Source organism: Gallinula chloropus, assembly GCF_964237585.1.
Source record: "Gallinula chloropus genome assembly, chromosome: 17".
In the NCBI taxonomy this organism is placed as follows: Eukaryota; Metazoa; Chordata; class Aves; order Gruiformes; family Rallidae; genus Gallinula; species Gallinula chloropus.
Window position 1 is genome coordinate 11,366,335 of NC_140102.1, and position 15,025 is coordinate 11,381,359.

Here is a 15,025-nt window from a genome sequence, read left to right on the forward strand (position 1 = left end):
AAGAAAATAATTCCCGGTGAGTGAACTCTTTCCAATTTGGAAAGATGTGTATGTGCATGTGTGGCAGAAAACCATCCCAGGCATCAGTTTCCTGTAGGATTCTGCCCTTGTGGAAGTTGCTTCATGTGAGTGTTGCAGTTCTAAGTTCTACCAGAACAGGACACTGCCAAACAATGGGTATGACCTCACAGTAAGGTAAGAACCAATAGGAAACAACCACTTAAAGCTAATGACAAATTTCAGTCACAGTGCCAAACTGTGTCAGAACAACTTTATTTCTTCACAATCTGAATAACATCCTCATCTTCCAGAGTGTGGTCTTTACCCACTTTCTGAGGGTTGTGTTTAACAGAGGAACCCCAGACCAGCGCGCTGTAAGGAGAAAAATCAAGTTCAAAAGGATAAGAAGTGTAACAGGCAGAGAGCAGGAGACGCTATTTCTGTCACAAAGCTCATACAGAAAGTAATGCTTAAGAGCTATTTTTGTTCTCCTGCAAGTACCTGGGTGAGTGGTCTCTGTGAACCAAAGTACAAGCAGATCAAAACAAAGCATGATGTCATCCCAAATACTTGCACATATAGGACAGCGGCCAGTAATGCTGCAGATAGCACTGCTTTCAAATATAAAGAAAAGCATTTTCCCTAAAGACAAAATGTACCCAGGAAAGATCACAAGAACTTCAACTACAGTAATTTCAGTAGCACGTTTCACTGTCAGAAGATCTATTCCATTCAATGTTATATATAAGAAAATAAAATCAATCCCTGTTTTCCCTAATTTATAAGAAGTGAAGGAATATACCAGGAGGTAGATATTTTGTATTCTCTCTAAGTTACTCTTTTACAATAATACTTACTATTTAAAGTCTTTAATGAGATTTTTGTGGATCTTCATGCAAAAATCCTCCACTGTGGTCTTGCAGTAAGGTAGTACTACAGGAGAGGTGTAGTCTGGGAGCTGCCCTTTAGGTTTGGTGTAGCTGTAACACAGATGGAACAGTCAGTCAGTACCACAACCTCCTCTTTCAACACATGAAATGACACAGGTTATTTACACTGTCATTCTAGATGCTTGTGCCAGGTTCCACTACTTCATTGTTGACAACAGATATTCTGTAACTTGTTTGGTGGTGTTAAGCAGGAAATGCATCCAGGTAAGCCAATGGCTGTGGCAGGTTGTCCCTTGTAACTGCAACTGCTGATCCCTAGTGAGCTTTCTGCAGTTGCTTAAAAGAGTATGTGACAGGACTAGTTGATGGAAAAGAACATCTACTGTAGTATGGTGGTGATTTGTCCTTTGTTTTTTCCCCTGTAAAAAACTCACTGTATATTGGGGGGAAAAAAATGGGAAAGTCTGCAGCCCAGATACCCAGACAGACTAAATCCCTTTTTACAATAGATACTGTCACAAGATAGATACACACTCACAAGACTACAATTACTGTGTTACAGGTATTAACAGATGCATCCAGAAATTCATCCAAAGAAATGCACTAGTAGTACAAGGTAAAGCTGTAATAATTTATAGTAAAAATAGCTGAAAGGCAAGATGAAGGACTCGGTTCAGTGGCTAAGGGAGCTGAATGCACGCCATTCATGACCAACTGCAGAGAAGTACCTCTGAAATTGTTCACTTTGCACTGAATTTGACCACAAGTCTGTGTTTTCAGGGTTTTAAAAAACTTATTTTGGATTTGATTTCACTGGGTCCTCATTTAATTCCCATACAAAAAGTTCACAGCACTTGTGAATGTTAGGAAAGTCTCCATCACACAAGAGACAGGAGGAGCAGTCTCCAATTTACAGAGACTTCACATACTTCAGTGACAAACACATCATCAATTGAAAGCCAAGAGTTCTACAGCACTAGAAAACAATTATAAAATAATCATTCATCAATTCTTGAGACATCTTTTGGCCTCAGCCTCACACTGAGCTCCACACAAGGCAGCAGCTGGGACTCACATTCGTACTAGCTTCAGGTAGTCCCAAATTTTCTCCAGCAGATCATCAAAGTTCCAGCGATGATGAGCTGATATCGGTACACAGTGGGGTACTTTGTAAATAATATCTAGTTCCTCGATGGAAATCTGGTCAATTTTATTTAAGACATAAATACATGGGATGTAAACCCTGCAAAGAGAGGGGAACACCATTATAGCAACGGAGAAGCAACACACTGTTCCCTTCAAAAAAGCTTCATTTTTTAAAGAGACAGCAAGGTACTAACAGCATGTGTTGATACAACATTGCTGGCTTAGCTTCTGTGCAAAGCAAACCTGAGAGACAATGCTTTTCTCTTTTCTTTGGAATAGAAATTGCAGGTGTGCCAAAGCCAGCCCCAGCAGTACCTGTTCCCTTCGACAACGTCAATCAGGTCATCAGCAGTGGCGTCGCTGCGCAGCGTCACATCAGCATTGTGAATTTTGTACTCTGCTAAGATGCTCTTCACTGTTTCAGTATCCAGCTCACTCTGAGGACACTGCACACAGACACAGTGTAAAGGAATGGAAGAGTTTACAGCCAAATCAAGCATTACAATTAATAATGCTACCACCTAGCACCTGCTGTATATAGGTTCCTAAAAGTAACAGCTGCATTGTTAAGTTACTGGATTTGACTGTGAATTTACCACAGCTCGCCTCAGGAGAGGGGAAAAAAGATTTAAATCATTACAGCTATATTTATATTACCACTGACAGCAGCACTCAGACACTTCAAAAGTAACATTTCCTGTCAATCTGGGACCAGTTGCAACACAAACCTATGTATCTACCAGGTCGGTGCCCAGGTAACTGCACGTTAGGCACCAAGAGTCCCGAGCAGAGGTCTGATTCTTGTATCTCTGGGTAAATGGTTCAGTGGTAAATGGAAAATGAGGAATATCCCAGGTTGCAAAGCCTGAGCTCTGTCTTCCAGAAGAATGCTATAGTCACCCAGCAAGATGCAATTTTTCCACACTTTCCTTTGGAGCAGCCAAGCCTCTGATGGGTGGGGAGGTGGTCAGGCTCCTAGGGACAGGCTCCGAGAAATTTAACTGACTACAGCGCAGTACTGCAGTTCAGCTTCTAAAGAAGTCACAGCACAGAAATTGTCCTAGGCCTACCATTAACTGCAAATGCCTCTTTCTTCAAGCATTTTTTTAAGTGTTAGTTAAAGAAAACTTCCAACTTACTGTGGCTGTAAGGTTAATGCCTCCTTTATCCTTTTTTTTAAAGCCAATATTGGGGGGCTTACTATTCAGACGAATTCCAAATCCCTCCAGTTCATTCTCAATGATTTTCTTGTGACCAAGGGGTTTCAGCACATCCAGAACAATCAGAATGAGATTACAGGTTCGAGCGACTAAGATTCAGAAAAAGAAAATCATCCCTCAAAAAGGTCTGCTCACACAAAGCAACACAAAACATGGCTCAGTGGCTGATGTCGATATTAAAGCCCTGAAGGCTGGTACATGGTTTATTTTTAAATTCCAGGGCAAGACTGAACTGTAGTGCTGGCCAAGCATCACTGATGTTTAATATGGGATCACATCTGCCTTCAAAATTGGAAATACACCTTCACTGCAGTGCCAGCATGGGGCACAAGCTCAGCAAATGCATAAAGCCAGAACTGAAACCAGAATGAAATGAAAGTGGATACTGCTTCACAGCAAGCAGCTCAATTCCAGCAAACGATTCAGCATATGATTCAACGCTTAATTCTCACCAGTGGTACTAACAGGACCAGTAATAGGATGCTGCCCCCAGCTCTAATATACTCACCTGCAATGACTTGGCGTCCTCTACCTTTACCATCCTTAGCACCTTCGATAATTCCTGGAAGATCAAGTAGCTGTTTGTTCAGAGGAAGAAAAGCAACTCATGAGAAAAATGTTTCTCTTCATGGAGAAAAATCCTACTTTTTACCCTCCTCCAAAACCAGCTGACTCCACTACAAATCTGATTAGAATATTGCAAAATCTCTCCTTTGACTCTTATGCTATGTGCCCTGTTGGTACAAGGGACAGACCATCTCATAGCAAATATGAGAAGGGCCACAAGAACTTCCCAGAGCACAGTGAAAATCAGGGTAAAATTAGTATCTCACAGAAGCAATTCCAATGTATTCTCAAGCACTTCTAGGTGTCACTTCTAATCTGCTAATGTCAGGCTACACCATTAAGCCATAACACCACTACATCTATATATACAATCCTATCCTCACAGACATAAAAAGGTCTCACCTGTATCTTCGCTCCTTTGTATCTAATGACTCCAGGCACAGTAGTGAGTGTGGTGAATTCATATGCTGCCACTTCAGAGTATACACCAGCAAGATTACTTAGAAGAGTAGATTTCCCCACTGATGGAAAACCCACAAACCCAATTCGGGCATCACCTGTCTTTGCAACATCAAAGCCTGCAAATAAGGAGCAAATACATTTGTTTAGAGATGGCCATTTTCTATCTTCTAAGGTCCTAGACAACAGTCCCACTATCACTTTTAATATCGCCTGAGTCAAAGCCAGGTAAGTATCCCTACAAGCAGGATGAGAGTATGAAACATGAAGTTCACAATCTATATTGCCTTGCACCACTTTGTTCATATAACCCTCCATAGCATGGACATGTCAATAAAGTGTAGGCTGCAGTGGGCTATGTGGGTGGAACATTCCCTTTAAGCACTGCAGCTTACACAATTCCTAGCTTTATACATAAAAATAAGTGCCTGCTGCAAGATGCTTCTTCACATAAAACCCCTAATGCTTCTGCAAATACAAGATTAGCCAAAACACATCAGTCCTTTCATATGATTCATCAAGTGCTCCACCCCAAAGCCCTAGAAAGCGCCACAAACCACAGCCAACGTGCTGTACTGTGAATGACAGGAGGGAGAGAAGGAAGTGTCAGGCTTCCTTCTCTCCCTCGGCACACAGCCTGACACGATCTAAGCGGACTAGAGCCACCCGCGCCGGATCGATTTCCGTCACACACCCCGCTCTTCAGCAGGGAGGCGCGGCCACCACTTCTGCAGAGGCCGTCGAGGCGGCGCGGGGGCTTCCCGCAGAACAACGCACCTTCCCCGGGGCCGCCGCCGCCGCCTCCCTTGGGGGTGATGAGCTCCCGGCGTAGCTTGGCCAAGCGGGCCTTCAGCAGCCCCAGGTGGTGAGCCGTGGCCTTGTTCTTCTGCGTCCGGGCCATCTGCAAAAGCGGGGAACCCAGGACTCGACATCGGGAGAGGTTCTGCCGGGCCGCACCGCCCCTCGACTCCCGCGCGGTGCCCCACGACCCCAGCAGCGCCGGCAAGGCCCCGCCGCCCCGTCACGGATCCCGGCCGCGGCCGCCCGAGCCTCCCCCGGCGCCCCGCGGTGGCTCCGTCCGGCACTTCGCGCCTGTCCCGCGACCAGGCAGAAGGCCGACACGTTACCTCGGCCTCGATCTCCGCGATCTTCGCCAGCGTCCCGCTCATCTCTGCGGCAGGTCCCGGCCCCGGCCGGCAGCCACCACAGCAGCGACCCCGCTCAGGCCCGGCCGGGCAGCGCGCAGGCGCAGGGCGGCCTCTCGCGGGAGCGAGGCCAGCGCTCGCGAGAAGCGGCGGGCGCGCGCCCGCCGGCAGGCGGGAAAAGGTCCGCGAGGCGCGAGCCTCCCGATCCGCGCGCCTGGCGCCCGCGCGCTGGCCCGGCGGCGGGTGTCGTAGCGCCCCCTGCGCGGGCGCCGCTGCCGCCCTCGCGCTGCCTCACGCAGCTGCCCGTGTGAGGGGGAGAGGCTGGGGAAGACGCGGGGGTCTGGGGCCGGCATGAGCGATGCCACCTGTGCGAGGGAGCCGATGGGAGGCTCGGGGCGGGGGGAGAAGCACGGCCCTTGTGAGGCTGAGGTGCCCGCCTGCGAGAGGGGCACTGGCGCTGTGGTGCCGGGGGTGAGCGCGGCAGCCGGCGTTAGGCCGAGGCTCTGGCCGGCGAGGTGTGGCGATGAGAGGGAAAGCGGCAGTGCCGTGAGGCGGGGCGGCTCGCAGGTGGAGCCGTGAGGGGAGCTGGTGTGTGCCTCTCTCCCTGCGGTTAAACTGGACCTGGCGCTTCGACGTAGGCGGAGATCTGCCTCAGCTCTGGTCTTCCTTGCGGTTCTCTTGCAGTACTGCTCATCGCCAGGTGTGTAGGTGTGCGTATGTGTTCCGCAGCCCTGCTGAGTCGCGTAGAGCTGCTCACGGGAGAGCCTTTACCCCGTGGCTTACAAAAGCTGGGCTCCCATACCGTAGCCTTCTCACGGCTCCGTTCAGCTCAGCTCAAACCATACCACTTTGCCCCAGAGACAGCTGTAACTGTCCACTGAATGCAGGCTAATTAAATAAAGGGGGGTTGTAAATGGCCCATTCAAAAAGCTGAGTATCTCCAGCTTTTAACAGTACCTCAAGAAGCCAAACAGTTGGCTTTGGAATAAAAAGTATCTTTATGATGTAGGGCAATATATTTTTATAAGTTTTCAGGATTTTACAGTATCCTAAGTTTGTTTCCCTGTCATACTTTTTCTGAATTGGAATAATTTTGAGACACCTTTTTCTCTAGATCCAGTAGCCTTTCCAGGAAGGTTCTTCTGTCTCAATTTATGTAACACTTAATATGTTTGGGTTTTTTTAAAACTAAAATATACCCTCCTGGACCCATACTGTAGAGGTGTTTATAGATGATACTTGCAGAACCAGCTACCACATCTTCAGACAGGATTCTGAGAATTGTAGGATTCACAAAATTTAACTAACCTTATAAGAGTTCTGGTAATAGAATTGTAACAGATAATTAAGTCTTCTTTAACTTAACAGTAAAAAGAAAGGAAAAAACCCCCACTAGTTCAGTGTAAACCACACTGCTATTTGCTGTCCCTTTCTGCCTCTGCTTATCCTCTGCTTATCTCATTTTAATCAAAAAAAGCAGCCCCTAATGTCATAAACTCTTTATAGTAGGAACTGTCATTAATATAAGCTTATACAGTGCTTACTGAAATAGAATCTCAAATAAAATGGGATTACTGTTCCTCGGAACATTAGTTCGGCTAAGCTAGGGTAAATATAAACGCACCTACCACTGTGTATTTGTTCATGGTTTTCTAATTATTCCTTGTGAACAATATCTGTTTTCAGCATAGGACATAGCAGATTTTGTCCTGCTATATTTTTTTCCCTACATACTCCAGATGGAATTGGACTTATTTAAGCCTCGGCTGAATTCACCCATACAATCAGTCCGTCTTTGTGTTCCCTTTTAGTAACAGGAAAAACAATGAAAAAATGAAAATTCTTAATTCTCAACCAGGGTTTACCACCACCTCTAGTTGCAGTAGATCATGTCTAACTTCAGAACTTGTTGCTAGTTCTTACGAGCTGACTCCAAGTCTCATATATTGACCCTAACTAAAAAATACCCTTCCAAGTGTTGACAGGATGAACAAAAGATGTCAGTAAAACATACAGTTTGAAATGTAGTTACTGGGAGGCTTTTATTTTCCTGGCTGAGGTTTTCATAGCTCTAATGCACAGTATATGCTCTTAAATCCTTTTCTCCCAGAAAGTTACTCAAGCAAACATCCAAAGCGGAATGTAGGCACCTAAAAATACACCTAAAAATATCTTTTAGTGTTGTTATCCTTAATGATGTGAAGGGAGCAAGAGTTTAATTAATAGAGATTGTCTGATTTTTTTTCCAGCCAAATTAACACTTTATACTTGGCTAGAATGTTTAAAGTAGTTCATACTGTTTGTAGCAGCACCCTCTTTTACACTTCAGAAGGACTTGTTCAGGTTGTGAATAAGGTGCAGTTATTTTTATTTATTGTGATTTTTTTAATGTATAGGTGTTTTATCCTACGTGGTGCATGGAGAATAGCGTGGTTATGACAGTGGGAAGTTTAGGTGTGACAATGGGGAAGGTGACTGAAAGGTGGATAATTGGGAAGGCATAAATGATACCCTCTGAGGACAGCAGTCAAAACTAGAAAATGGAGAGTAAATGATATTTTATTTAAAAAAAAAAAAGGCTGAGAAGGGAAAAATCAAGAAAAATATTCCTAGGAAATGAGATATCATGTCAAAAGAGGAAAAAGCCCCTGGTGGAACCAGAGGGAAAATGAGAGGGGATGCAAGAGACTGAGATCTATTTGAAAGGTTAATTGAGCTTTATAGTGGGCACTGATGGAATGTGTAGTATGTAAATTCCCTTCTCTTTTATTAAAATGTATATGTATGCTTTTTAAATTGAGAGCATTCCATTTAGGAAATCTAAATGAAGTGCAAGAAGGGGTATATTTCCAAAGGTTGTACAGTAGCAGACTCAATCTCAGGTAGACAGCTGCCTGTGTCAGACAACACCGAAGAAAGATTCAAATGTGGAGTAAAAAAGCCCAAATAATCAAGTATGGATCAATGATATGAATTACTAACTGATAAAATGAAAACACTTTTCTAATCGTATTTTTAATAAGGTAAAGAAAGTAACATACTACAGTGTGTTTAGAAAATGCCAGAAAACTGCATCTGAAATAAAGGCTGTCTTATCAAACAGTTAAGAAACATGACACAGTATGGAATCAGTGACTGGGGAAATACAGGAGTTTGAGTTTCATCAAGCTACGACGACAGGAATGCGACTGAAATGGCACGTACCTCATTAGCAAGATATGACTGATGGAGGACTGTAGCAAAAATGGGTGCCAGAAAATCATATTCTGTGTACTTCAGCCCTGCTGACTCACTAATTTTGAGCAAGTCATTTCCTCTACTTGTGCCTCAGTTTTATTTTTGCACAACAACAATGTGCAGTTGCCACAGAATGATTGAAACTCTGATATTTCCATAGCACTGCGAGCATGCTCACTGTAGCTCACCTCAACAGGAGAGCTGTGTAGTTAATGCATTTAGTGTGTTTTCTTTCCACTACCGATTTTAAATAAGCTGCTTCATTATGGGTGAAATTCTGAAACAGCTATTACTTTAGCCTGTGTAAGAGTTTTACTTGCATGAAATGCAAACTAAGTATGTTGAGAAGAGGCTGGCAAGTCTTTTGGATAATGAAGTAAAATTTACTATTGTGAAATACATGGTAAAAGCTGTGAGTATGAAATGAGTTGTAGTAACTCAGGTAGCATATGCTTCATTAAAATCACATGAAGACCATTCTTCAAAACAAGCACTGCATGCTCCCTGACTTAGGAAAAGAAAAAAATATATATGCCTCCTTTTTTTCTTTCTAATAAATAACTCAAATGGCAAACTACTTGCAGATATCAAGTCTGTTCACAGTGCACTGAGAAGGTCTCTTTAGCTGAAGAGCCACTCGGGTAGTGCAGCACTGGTGGTTTTGGTAATTCACCTTACAACAGGAGCTGGCAGAGCGCTACACTAACACTGCAAGCACATGCACTTGCTCAGGACTATGTTTCTAGTTCAGCAGTGGGGATTTCTGCAGGAATGAAAGATGTGGGAAGGAGGTGATGGAGTGGAAATCAAACTGTGATTGCAGGTGAAACAAGGCTCTTGAAGTTTTATATCTTCTCAACAATTATTACCAGTGCAGTGAAAAATAATCTGCATCAAATGATAATCTCAACCTGGGTATTTACTACTTTAAGAATTATGGGTGTGGGACTATAATTAACCTCCCTCATTAAAAGGGTAACTGTGAGTTAAGGCATATCTGTTCATTTTAAGGTAGTATTTCTCTGTGTATGTTTGTTAGCTTTTTGGGGTTTTCTTTTTAAAATTTTGCAAATACAGCTTTGGGTTTTGGTTATTTTGGTTTTGTTTTTCATTAATTGTACTTCGATTTGAGAACAGACCGCTAATTAACCCTGTTATTGTACTTCAGGGAAGAACTGCTCATGCTGGAGAAGACACAAACCTTTTTAAGGTGGTTAAAATGAGCTGACTAATGGCCAGCCTCATACCCCATGGAAGAAAGGGATTCTGAGAACTCACAATCAAAAGGTAAGATTGAGATCTATAGTACTGAGTCTTCAGTGGAAGTAATACTGATTGCCTGAGGTGAAGCCAAGTGTGGAAGCTGAGACAGTTCACATCTTTGTTGACCCTTGAGGCAACAGACAGAAAGTTGTGTATCTTTTAGGCATTCTAAGAAATACAGATATATCCATTCTTAGCTGTCTTCCTGGATTAATTTTTTTATGCCAGTTTACTAGGTATTTATGGAGAAGTACTTCTCAGGTCAGCACAGTGGTTTAGCTATTAATCTGTAAATACAAAACATTTGCTACTTGCATATTTAGGATTGTATTGTAATGTGTGTTTTACATGAGAAAGTTGACTCTCCGGTTTGCTTAGCTAGGCATGGATGTCTAATTCGTGGGGAGTGGATCAGATGGAATCCTGTGTAGTATTCCCTTTTTGACCAGATCCTTAATTTGGCAGTCTTGCTTTGAATGGCTCCAGTTGCTTTGGTTCCAGACAGTTTAGAGTAAGTTTAACTGGGCAGAGTGAAGAAATTAGGGTAACAAAAGGGAGATTAAGTATGGAAGGTTAGCTTCCAAGACTGTTTTAAATTAGTTTAACATCAGGAAGTTCTGTAGTTTAGCATCAGCTCCCCAGACTCTGTTGCCGACTGCCATGCAACAGATGGACTACACAGCGCGTGAGTGTAGTGAGGAGAGTGATCAAAAAGAAGAAAAGCAAACTGTGTAGTTTTCCCATTTTAAACCAACTCTTTTTTGTGCTCCCTGTTAGAAATTGCTGTCGGTTTTGTGACAATGGTAGGTATTTTTAAACAAGAGGATAGTTTGTCTGTTTCCAGAGGAGAAAGCTGATAAATTACTAACCCACCTCTGGATTAGAGAGGAAACTGTGCTATTTTCAAGTCTGAGAATCCTTACTGCTAAGGATAGCATTCTCATGGGATGATTCCAAATAAAAATTGAGCAAGCCTTAAAAACCTAAATTTAAGTAATAATAAACTTAACAATGCTGAATTAATTGCTTGTTAGATCAGTCAGTTAATTAAAATTCCAGTGAAAGCTCAGAAAAACTGACAGCTACTCACTGGAATTGCAAGTGTGCCATGAAATGTGCAATGTTATATATTTCTGTGGACCACACATAAAAAGGAAATGGTTCCTATGACTGAATTAGCTGGCACAAGCACTATGCAGAAATGTCTCTGCTAATATTATAACCATGTGAAATAGTGACTAACCTTCTTCAAGAGCATAATAATAGACAACTGAAAAATTTAGTAGCCTCAAGACCTAGACAGATGCATAAATTGAAAATGTTCAACAAATAGGTATGACTCAAGTCTAATTAACGTATACCCAAATATTTTTTTAATAGATTCAACTCTAACAGTGTCTTTTGTTACCTTCAATATTTTCAGACTAATTTAAGGTCTGCACTTCGAAGTAAGGCCAGTAGCAATTGATGTGCAGTGAAGTGAGCAATGTACAGTGTACGGTCCCAAATGGTACGCATATGTTCAGAGCAGGAGAGGATTTTTAATAGTATTGAAATACCAATCAAAGTGCTTCAGCAGGGACCAGACAGCTGCAAAACATTTAGGGACAGCTCAGGAATTCCCATGAGCAGAAGTGAGACAGGAAATAGTGAGAAGCTGAATAAAGTAGCTGAGGAAAATGCCTTTATTTGAGAGAGGTGAATTCAGAACAAGTTCAGCAGATCCCAGTGCAGAAGATGTCAGAGAAAACAGAAGTCATCTGAAAAGGGGAAGAAATTCTCTATACTGGAGATGTAATTTTTTTAATTAAAATTTAAAACTCTCTTTCACATCATCTGGAACTTTGTCTTCAAGACAATAACTAGCTAGTTGTAATGATAAATAGGTTAAAGGTAATCATACCTGAACACTTACACAGTTAAGTATGGGGAAATGACATTTAGTCACTAGAGCAAGTTTAGGGAACTTCATCTTTGAAAACTGGTTATACTGATGAGCCAATTTTTGTCTCAGTATGGCACAAACTGCTTATCTGCAAATAGAAGAAATTTGGCTACAGAGCAGCAAATGGTAGTTTAATGACTACTTTGATAGTCTCAGAATATGAGATGGGGACCAGAAGAAGTTGTAAGTTGTGTGTTGGTGAAGCTGTAAGGTGGGGGAGGCCAGTACAGTGAGAGTAGAAGTCCTTAAAGGAGAGATCCAGTGTTACCGTGTCAGCGTGCTGAGGAGCTAAGGCGAATGGCTGTGTTGGTGTCCTTGTGGTTTCCTTGGCAGTGTGGTCATTAATGAGCATCCAGCAACCTCCTCAGAGTATCAGCTCCCAGCACACGGATCTGGCACCCTCATGGCAAGTATGAGTGGATCACTTGCCAGGAAACAGCCATGCTTTGGGGTGAATACTTAGCTTTTACCTAAAGAAGCAGGCAGGGTGTGTTGGATGGTGCCTTTTAAACAGGAGGGCTGGAAGCTGAAACCAGAACATTCCATGGCAACTGGAGAAAGTTCTGAGGAAAGTGCAGTGAGAGCGGCAGGACCCCCCCCCTCCCCCTCCCTACAGGAGAGACAAAGAGCAGGCAAGGAGGGAACTGAAATAGGAAGCGGGAACCATGTCAGGAGACTGGGGACTAAAAGAAAGCAAATTAATAAACCACTGGGGAGAAAGGCGCACATCTGACCAAAAGCCACTAGGAAAGATAAGCGGATTCCAGATTCTTTAACTGCTCTGTGTGTGTGTGTGTGTGTGTGTGTGCAGGCTGGCTAGTCGGTTTAAATATAATCATTTTCCTCACTGGAGCAAGTATAACTCTTGTGTCTGTGGCACACAAACAGACTTACAGAATAAGAGCACTTTAGTATCTATATAATGCAGTGTGTTTTGAGCGGGGTTCATCAGCATTGCTACCACTCAGACAACCTCAAATTTCTAAAAATACATGCTCGTATCAGGGGCTGTGCTTACATAATGCAGTAATAAAAAACTACTGGTAATACTCTGCCTGCATTGTAGACAAACATTTCCTGCCAAAAGCAGGAGAAATCCAGCGTGCGGGCTGAGGGCATTGCCTGGCCCTAAGTGTTAATGTAATGTTGCATTTTGGAAGTTGGAAGCTTGGTGCGCTCATTTGCACATCAGTACCCAGAATGCTTTTTCAGTTCCATCACTATTTAATTCAAGTGCTGGGTTCGAGCTCTTGGAAGGCTCTGTAGTTTGTGATGCCCTCGCCTGTGCTAAGTTCAGTGTTTTCCACAGAATAGTTTTAAGTGACGATATTTGATCGTGAATAGGTCATCCAAGGATTCTTAATTGGGCTTGATTTTACAAATGCAAAAAAGTGCCCTTGAACACTTCACAAAGTATTGTCTTTAACGAAACAAAGAGCTCTGTTTGGAGAGTGCATGGGGGCCGGCGAGGGGGGGCCGGGGGGGGTGCTGAGGGGAGAGAATATTTCCTCTGAAGTAAGAGAAAAATTCTCAGAGACAGAAAGTAAATTTCAGCTGGAAATGAGTAATGATGATGATGTTGAAATAGCAGCTCTTCAGAGACCTTGAGCACGCGGGGAAGATTCAGCACTAGGACAGTCCAAGCAATCCCGCCAGTGAATTACAGCGGTGCGTTTCGTCGCGTTGGACCGAGGGCCTGGGGAAAGCCAACTTCGGGGGAGCCGGAGTCCTGCCGTGTGGGGTGTGCTGGGTGCCCAGGGAAGCCCCGGGCAGCCGGAGGCTCAGCGGGGCAGCCGAGTTTCCCCAACATGGAGGCAGGCACTCGGGGCTGTGCAATTGCCCGTGCCTCCCGCAGCCCCCCGCCCGCGGGTACCGTTTCCCCCGACGGCTCCCCAAAAGGAGGGCATTTTTACACTGCAAGAATTCCCGCTTTACCCCTTCCCTCCCCCACTATGCCGGCGCCTCGCTCTTTTAGTCAGGCAGAGAGTTGTGTAGTAGTACGGGGGGGGTGGGGGTGAGGGAGGGATGGGGGTGAGAATTGCAATGAAAGAGCGGGGGGAGGCCGCTCTGCTCTGCAGCCCCTGGCCCCTCTGGGATCGGCTCTCCTCAGGCGAGTCGAGGAGGTGGGGGCCGCTCTGCGCCTCTGCAGCTCCGGGAGGGTTTGCATTGGATGATTTGTGCCTTGGGAGGGGGGGAGGTTGCCTGCAGCCCCCCCACCCCCCCTCTCGCCGGCCCCTCCTTCTCTCTCCAGCGGGAGGGGGGCCTGGGGGGGCTAGCTGCAGCCCGGATATTTGGGGGAGGGGGCGAGCGCAGCCCCGCCGCCCCCGTATGCCGCGGGCGGGGGCCTCGCTGCCGGCTCGGCATTGGAGGATCGGTGCTGGGGAAGGGGGAGACTGCAGCCCCCAGCCCCCGCGGGCGGGCGGGGTGGGGGCCGGCCTGCTGGCTCTGGCTGCTCTTGCATTGGCGGATGCGGGGAGGGAGGGGGGCAGGAAGCGGGGGGGCAGGGGGGAGCCCGAGTGGCTGGAGGGGGGGTCTCTATGAATAGGGTGGGGGTCTTTTCGGCCAAAGAAGAGAGGAAAGTTTGCGGCGCTGGTGGTGCGGGTGCAGCGAAGCGGGCGGGGCCGGGACCGGAGCCGGCGGCGGCGGCGCTTGGTCGGGGAGCAGCAGCCGGGGGGCCCCCGCTGGATTTTTGTAGGGGGGGTGGTATCGCCCCCTCCTTCTCCTCCCCCCAGGGGTGAAAGTGCAAGAGGAAGTGCAGCCGCTGCCATCTTTCCTCCGCTCCAAACACACAGGGACGGACGGAGCCGGCAGCCCGGAGCCGCAGCCGCCGGAGCCCCCTCCCTCCCGGCTCGCTGCAGCCGCGCCGCGCACGCCCCTTCCCGCGGCGGCCTCCGCGGCCGCAGCGCCTCGTGGCGGCCGGGCCCGGGCGGAGCTCGCGCGCCGGCGGCCGCGGCGGCCCCGCGCGGCGCGCGCCCCTCCGCCGCCCGAGCCTTTTGTCTCGCCCCCCCTGCAATCCCCTCGCGCTGTGCAGGGAGCGCAGCGCGCGCCGCCGCCGTCGGCCCGGACAGGGGCGGGGAGGAGGAGGCGGCGCGCGCCGCCCGGCGGCCTGAGAGCGCGCGCCCCCTGCGGGCGCCAGCGGGGCGGCGCAGCCCC

General features: G+C 46.2%; 1 protein-coding gene across 1 annotated transcript; it reads right to left on the reverse strand.

Moving 5' to 3' along the window:
• Nucleotides 1-238: 238 nt before the first annotated feature.
• DRG1 (developmentally regulated GTP binding protein 1) lies at nucleotides 239-5,506 on the reverse strand. Its single transcript, XM_084271913.1, has 9 exons — nucleotides 5,410-5,506; nucleotides 5,060-5,183; nucleotides 4,226-4,401; nucleotides 3,765-3,834; nucleotides 3,176-3,345; nucleotides 2,352-2,482; nucleotides 1,966-2,133; nucleotides 858-980; nucleotides 239-372 (listed from the first exon to the last, which is right to left on the reverse strand). Exons 1-9 carry the CDS (start codon nucleotides 5,449-5,451, stop codon nucleotides 273-275), a joined length of 1,104 nt encoding a protein of 367 aa, XP_084128039.1. The 5' UTR covers nucleotides 5,452-5,506; the 3' UTR covers nucleotides 239-272.
• Nucleotides 5,507-15,025: the final 9,519 nt, after the last annotated feature.